Below are 6,000 nucleotides of genomic sequence, written 5' to 3'. Positions count from 1 at the left end.
AATACCGCTTAGCCATGCACAGCAAATAAAAGCCGTAGAGATGAGATGGAATGAAGAAACAGAAAAGAAACATACCCGGTCCGTATCAGGGCGGTTCGAGATTGGAAACCGGACACGCAACCGGGAGTCCAATTATCTTATCTTGACCTCTACGGAGCGAGACGGATTTTCTTATCAGGATCAGCATGCCATCCAGCTCAGAAGAAACACCGACAGTTCGTATGGGGGCTTTAGAGCCGTTTGTGAGGTGATCCCGAATCAAAATCGATAAAGCGGCAACACTCACCCGTTTTACCACACCCAGAACGACTGCCGGCCAAAGGGCACACCGATAATATGCACATACGCTGGATGATGCCGTTCGGTAGCATCCTTTCGCTTTTGGGGGCAGATGAGGAGGAATATATTTTCGGGAGATTTATTTTTAGGATCTGCGGCACAAACATGCCTGATGGTTGCTGGCAATGCAGAAGAGAATGTATTTTTGTCCATCAACGATTGAATTCATTTTGTATGAGTTTTCCATAGAAGGTGTGCTTGTGTTGTAGGTTTTGTAAGAGTCATAATAAATCAAAAGATTTAGAACTTTAAATATGGAATCAATGTCTATTAAACTTATCTAATTTTATATCACAATAACTATACTTTATTCATTAAAAATGTAGCATAGAACCTAAAATTTAATCTTAAATAAACAAACATATTAACTTTTGTACTCTGGAATAAAAAGCCCTATCAATTACGTTTCTTAATTAAAATTAAAATTAAACAAATGCTATTTTAAATTGAAAGGCAATAAAACTCAACCATAACTCATAAGTTCCAGGTTGCACAGCTTAATTTGGTCAAAGTCCATTGGCAGTGATTGGATCTACAGGTGATTGTAAAACATTATCCCCTTGACTGCACCAAAGCGAACCCTTTTCCATAGCATTCGCGTGTTTGCTATCTGGTTCGAAAAGTAGATAAACAACCTTCTATCTCTCCGAAACCACCGAACATAAAGCTAATTCCGTCCCAACATCAAAACCAACAACGGCGCATTTGAACGGTTGACTCGATGCGTTATCTTCAGCCGTCAACGACGGGAGCTACAGCTTGTTGTCGGTAGAGGGCGCTCGCTATCGCAAAGGTTTAGCCGAAGTTAGCCGACGCTCGGTGGTTGCTGGTGCGTATTTAACGCCCTTTCCGGAGAAAGAGAGCCAAGTTCGGTGCCAGACACAGTGAGAGACGGTTGTCGCTTTTTCCGATTTTTCATCTCCAGCGGACACGCGTGCTTTTTCCAAGCCACCTGCATTTTACACCCATCCCGTGTAAAACCCACATTACTTTAAAACCACAATGGCCGTCTTTGAAGGAAAGAAGTACAAGATGGAGAAGTCGGAGGGATTCGATGACTACATGAAGGCTCTCGGTAAGTAGTGGGTTGTGCGTGAGCGTGTTGAAAAAAGCCGGTCCACTTGGCTCGTGATAAAGTGATGATATTGCACAATGCGTCTTTGGTTTGGGACATTCCCATAGAACAACAAAATCAGTGAAATGTTTGTAGAATTCCCCTCAGTGACAAAATACGCGTGTTAATTGCAACGCCTTGCTAAACCATGCATGAACACACGATACTGGGTCAGTGTAATCTAGAACACATCGCATGAGATGATCCGATGCTGCCAAATGTATCTTTCTCTGCTCCCTTCTATCGTTCGCTCTCACTTTAGCAAACAACAGCATGAGGAGAGTGTTCTTTCAATCACACAACATCGTACGATAAAAATGTGCGTTTGCGCTGAAAAGAAAGAGGTGGACGGGGGAACACGTCAGCGTTAGTTAATGTATCAGGTAAACTCGAGAACCAGAAACTCAAAGAATGTGAAGCGAAGGCAGGAATCCTGCTGATTTAGTTTCGTCTGGAATCTGGCTCGTATTTTTAAACCATCGCCAGATAAAACGAGTTCCATCCAACGCCTATGCAAATTGCACAAAGTTCGATGAGATGAAGCATATATGCGCTAACTCTCTTACTCAAACGACCGGCTTTTTTGCCGGCCGGCAAAACCATGCACTGATAGTGCTTCACTTCGGTGCGATTGTCGCAGTTAGCGATGGACAATGTGGCAAAGTAGGAAATATTTGCGTCTCCATTGGACGGAACAGGTCAATGGACTTTCCAGCGACGTATAAATGCACATTTTATTGCGTACGAATGTATTTGATGTTTGACACTTCCCTTTCGCTTGGGCTCTCTCTGTCTCTGTCGAAAAAAAGATTAATGTGCGAGCGAGAAGAAAGAGGATGCGTAATGTTTTATGCTTTCTCCTCTATCTCATGGCATGCTTTTCCATACACGCTTACATTCCTTTCAAGTTGTCACAAACGGCCAAATGTTTATATTATACTGTTTAAAATAAATGTACTCACTCAGCACATTTGAGTCGTGACTGAGGTGACTCACGTTAGTGTCCGCGTCACTTTCCATGGACACACCTTCTTGCTAAAGAATGCAACACCGCTTGTTTGCTTCTTCAGGTCTTCTGTATCGCAGCAACAGTCGATTAGATTAATCAAGTTTCATTTGTCGCATAATATATCCGCAAAAGGAAGCATCCAACTTAGAGATCGCTTCCTTCGAATGCGGCATTTAAAACGCCAGACAGACACATCCGGAGCGTACTTCTTCCCGATTCCCGGTCATCAGTACTTGCCAGTCAGAGTGTAAAATGTCATAATCAAACGGTTTCCTTCTGCATAACCTCTTGAAAGTGAGTTCCTTTCGAGCGGTGCATAAAGAGCGTTTGTCGGTGTGTGACTATTGTGAATCAATTAATTTCAATCCAATTGCCGGTCAGTTCGTTGCCAGTGCCTTTGCGCTTTCTGTCCTGCACTCATACCACGACAGCAAACAGTTGTTTGTAACATTTTCTCATGGTACCCGAGGTGACACTTATCAACTGGCCCACAGCCAACCCGTCCACCGAAGCATCTGTCCCGTTGTGCGGCTGGTTAACTCAACGGAATCTCTGTTCAAACTTACGACCCGCAGGCCAGACCAGACTTAAAAGGTTCAATTGGTTAAAGAAGAGGGCAGCATAATTGAATCAAGAATCCATTATATTATCCCATTTACACTGGTTTCACGGTGTGACACTGCGGCAGACAACGGACGCCGATGACGGATAGACCGCTGGCCGTTGTTATCTGGTTGGTGGCCACATCGACAGCTGATGAGTCCGATGACGACAGCAGCATCAAAGCATTTGTTCGTGGAAAAGTGTCGAAAGATAGCGAATTGTTGGTAAATAAATCAACTTCATTAGCATCAACGCATCGCGAATAAAGCCCAAATTCTTCGTCACGTCCCTTGACCATATCAGCTGATGAGTGTAACACGATTAATCCGGTCCTCGCAAAATATGTACTTCAATTACATTTGACGCATGAGGAAAGTAGCGTCACATTTGCGCAAGACGCGTAATTATAATGGTCCCACGTGCTTCCCTTTTGTCAATGTGCCTATGAGCGTTACCTCTAACCTGTTGCTAACGATTCTGTCAGGTCGACACACAATGTTTATTGCATAATTTCGGTTCATTTAAGCGTCACTTGAAATTACCACCGGCACAACGAAACGGCGTCGTATCGAGCCACGCCACGGCGACGGTCGTGTTGGTTGTTTTCCATTGGCTGTGCATCGAACTGGAATTAATGCCTTTAGTCGTGGTCGCAGTCGCGGCTTGAAACCGCAATCGATCGACACCCTCGAAAAGGATGGAAGAGGTGAAAAAGTGAAATTTAAACCAAAGTCATTGCTGGGTTGAGGAATCCAACAGATTGGTTAGGGCGGAAAGGAGTTTGATGGATTTATTCGACTGTAACCAGATAAGCGATGATAAGACTCGCCTGCCCTCTAGCTCGAGCAAGAACTCTGCGCGGAGCTTATGGAGAATGTCTTCTTTTTCTCCAAGTTTCACTGCTTCACACTGATTAAAGGACTAAATACTGATAAGCCCCGACAGAGGCTAGCCACACAGTTGCCAGTCATTAGGATGGGAGGACTCCCTCGAATTGACCGCTGATCGATGTTCGATACAAAGAAAACTGAAGCAGGCACCCTGTGCTGTACTATCGAAAATCACCTCCACAAAGCTTCATGGCACTGGGAAGATTGCAGGGGACTAAGTTTAGATTCAAGATTACGACCGCCGAAGGCAGAATTTGCACCTTTGAACCTTCATCGGGGAACGGGCGCTTATCGGGGCTCGGCTCGTAGGTAGAGGCTTAACAGTTGAGCCCTCGTGCGATCCGTTGCAGTAAACATAATCTTCCTGATTGTTCCCTCACCAAGTGCAGCAGCACGGTGAAGCAACTTATTATCAGACAAGCCAAATGGAATACGGAATAGGAAGGAGATACTGTTGTGTAATAATGATGCAAGATGTCAGGAGGATGTTTACTCTATTTCTAGTTTGAGGGAGGAAAAATATTCTACAAGGCATACGATCGGTTAAAGTGCAGCTGATTGTGATCAGTTTTAGTAATTGTCTATCAGCGTCCAACGATCAATGCATACTAATCATGAGACATCCCATAAGAGACGATCGCAGAACGTGATCGATACCTTCCCGATTGCTTTAGAACCAACTCTTCGTTAGCACTTTTCAACGCCACTTTGAGGTCCAGTAAGTAACCGACTAGAATAAACGTCCACACCTGAAACGCGACACACATCAGTTGAATTAATTTCCGACGCTACACCAGGAAGTCTGCGATCCGTCCAACATTAGAATGAACGCTAGGTTTGCACACTTCCCTATGCATTTACTCTGCGTTGACCGGTGGAGTTCGTTGTCGTGCTTTAACGAGTGGACTTTGGCTATCGGTCTGCGCTGGTACGTTGTTAGCACCAAAGTCTAACAGTAAGGCAATAGTCAGCTGTTTCTGATGATCGTCAGGTGCAGTGACATTGAGAGCCTTTGTTTTTGAAAGGTACACATTCTCCAGGATGATAGGATAGGAGCTACATCTTCTTTATTGCATTGTTTCAGACACCAAATATATTCCACTGCAATGACAATGTCACACTGATGCTCGAAAGAGTTTGTACGAATTCAACAAAGTATTAACCCATTTCTTTCCCATTCCTTCTGTCAGGTGTTGGCATGGTACTCCGCAAGCTTGGCAACAGCATCTCGCCCACGGTGGAGCTGGTGAAGAACGGTGACGAGTACACGTTCAACACGCTGTCCACCTTCAAGAACACGACGATCAAGTTCAAGCTGGGCGAGGAGTTCGATGAGGAAACCGTCGATGGCCGCATGGTCAAGTCGGTCTGCACCCTGGAGGGCAACAAGCTGATCCACGAGCAGAAGGGCGAGAAACCGACCACGATCGTGCGCGAGTTCACCGCCACCGACCTGACCGCCACCATGACTGCCGGCAACGCCAAGTGCGTCCGTTACTACAAGGTTGTATAAGAGCACAAGGATCGACTGACTAATAACCCGGCTTCTTCCGGCACCCCCCTCTGGAGCTGCATTCGATCTGTGACCGAATGGAAGGGCACTCGGACGGCGGGAAGATTCGACGGAGTAGGACACCCTTGCTTTAACAACATCATCCCAACATCACATTTCCAGCATCATTCGCATTTATATTTTATCACAGCGTGAGAGAAAGTAGCAACGAACAAACTATACGATACAAGCAGGATCCTCACATGGAGTAGGACCATGCGATTCTGCCAGGGGCGTAACATGTTTGTGTGTATGTGTGCATATGTAATAATACGAGTCCGCCAGAAATCGGCTGTTGTGTGGTACGTGTGCGTGTGCACGTACAAGCAATAACGACGATAACGAATAATGGATTTTGCTCATTTCTGATTGTTTATGTAAATATTTCGGATGAAATACTATGATTTGATCATAATTCTCGATTGTTTTGTTGCTAACAAAAGATCATCAAGAATAAAACAATCCGAGCGTAACGGATTTACTATATAACTTT

General features: G+C 44.8%; 1 protein-coding gene across 1 annotated transcript; it reads left to right on the top strand.

Moving 5' to 3' along the window:
* The first annotated feature begins 1,115 nt into the window (after nucleotides 1-1,115).
* On the top strand, nucleotides 1,116-5,996 carry LOC125766297 (probable fatty acid-binding protein). The gene is made up of 2 exons (XM_049432115.1): nucleotides 1,116-1,414; nucleotides 5,146-5,996. Exons 1-2 carry the CDS (start codon nucleotides 1,342-1,344, stop codon nucleotides 5,466-5,468), a joined length of 396 nt encoding a protein of 131 aa, XP_049288072.1. The 5' UTR covers nucleotides 1,116-1,341; the 3' UTR covers nucleotides 5,469-5,996.
* The last annotated feature ends 4 nt before the right edge of the window (nucleotides 5,997-6,000 follow it).

This window comes from Anopheles funestus, chromosome 2RL (genome assembly GCF_943734845.2).
Source record: "Anopheles funestus chromosome 2RL, idAnoFuneDA-416_04, whole genome shotgun sequence".
In the NCBI taxonomy this organism is placed as follows: Eukaryota; Metazoa; Arthropoda; class Insecta; order Diptera; family Culicidae; genus Anopheles; species Anopheles funestus.
The sequence above is the reverse complement of the archived record's forward strand: the minus strand, read 5'-3'. Positions and strand labels throughout refer to the sequence as shown.

What these genes read in the sequence shown, in the direction of transcription:
- LOC125766297 (XM_049432115.1), top strand. Translation starts at nt 1,342, where the DNA reads ATGGCCGTCTTTGAAGGAAAGAAGTACAAGATGGAGAAGTCGGAGGGA. An exon ending in TGACTACATGAAGGCTCTCG is followed by an intron (nt 1,415 to 5,145) that starts GTAAGTAGTGGG and finishes TCCTTCTGTCAG; the next exon opens with GTGTTGGCATGGTACTCCGC.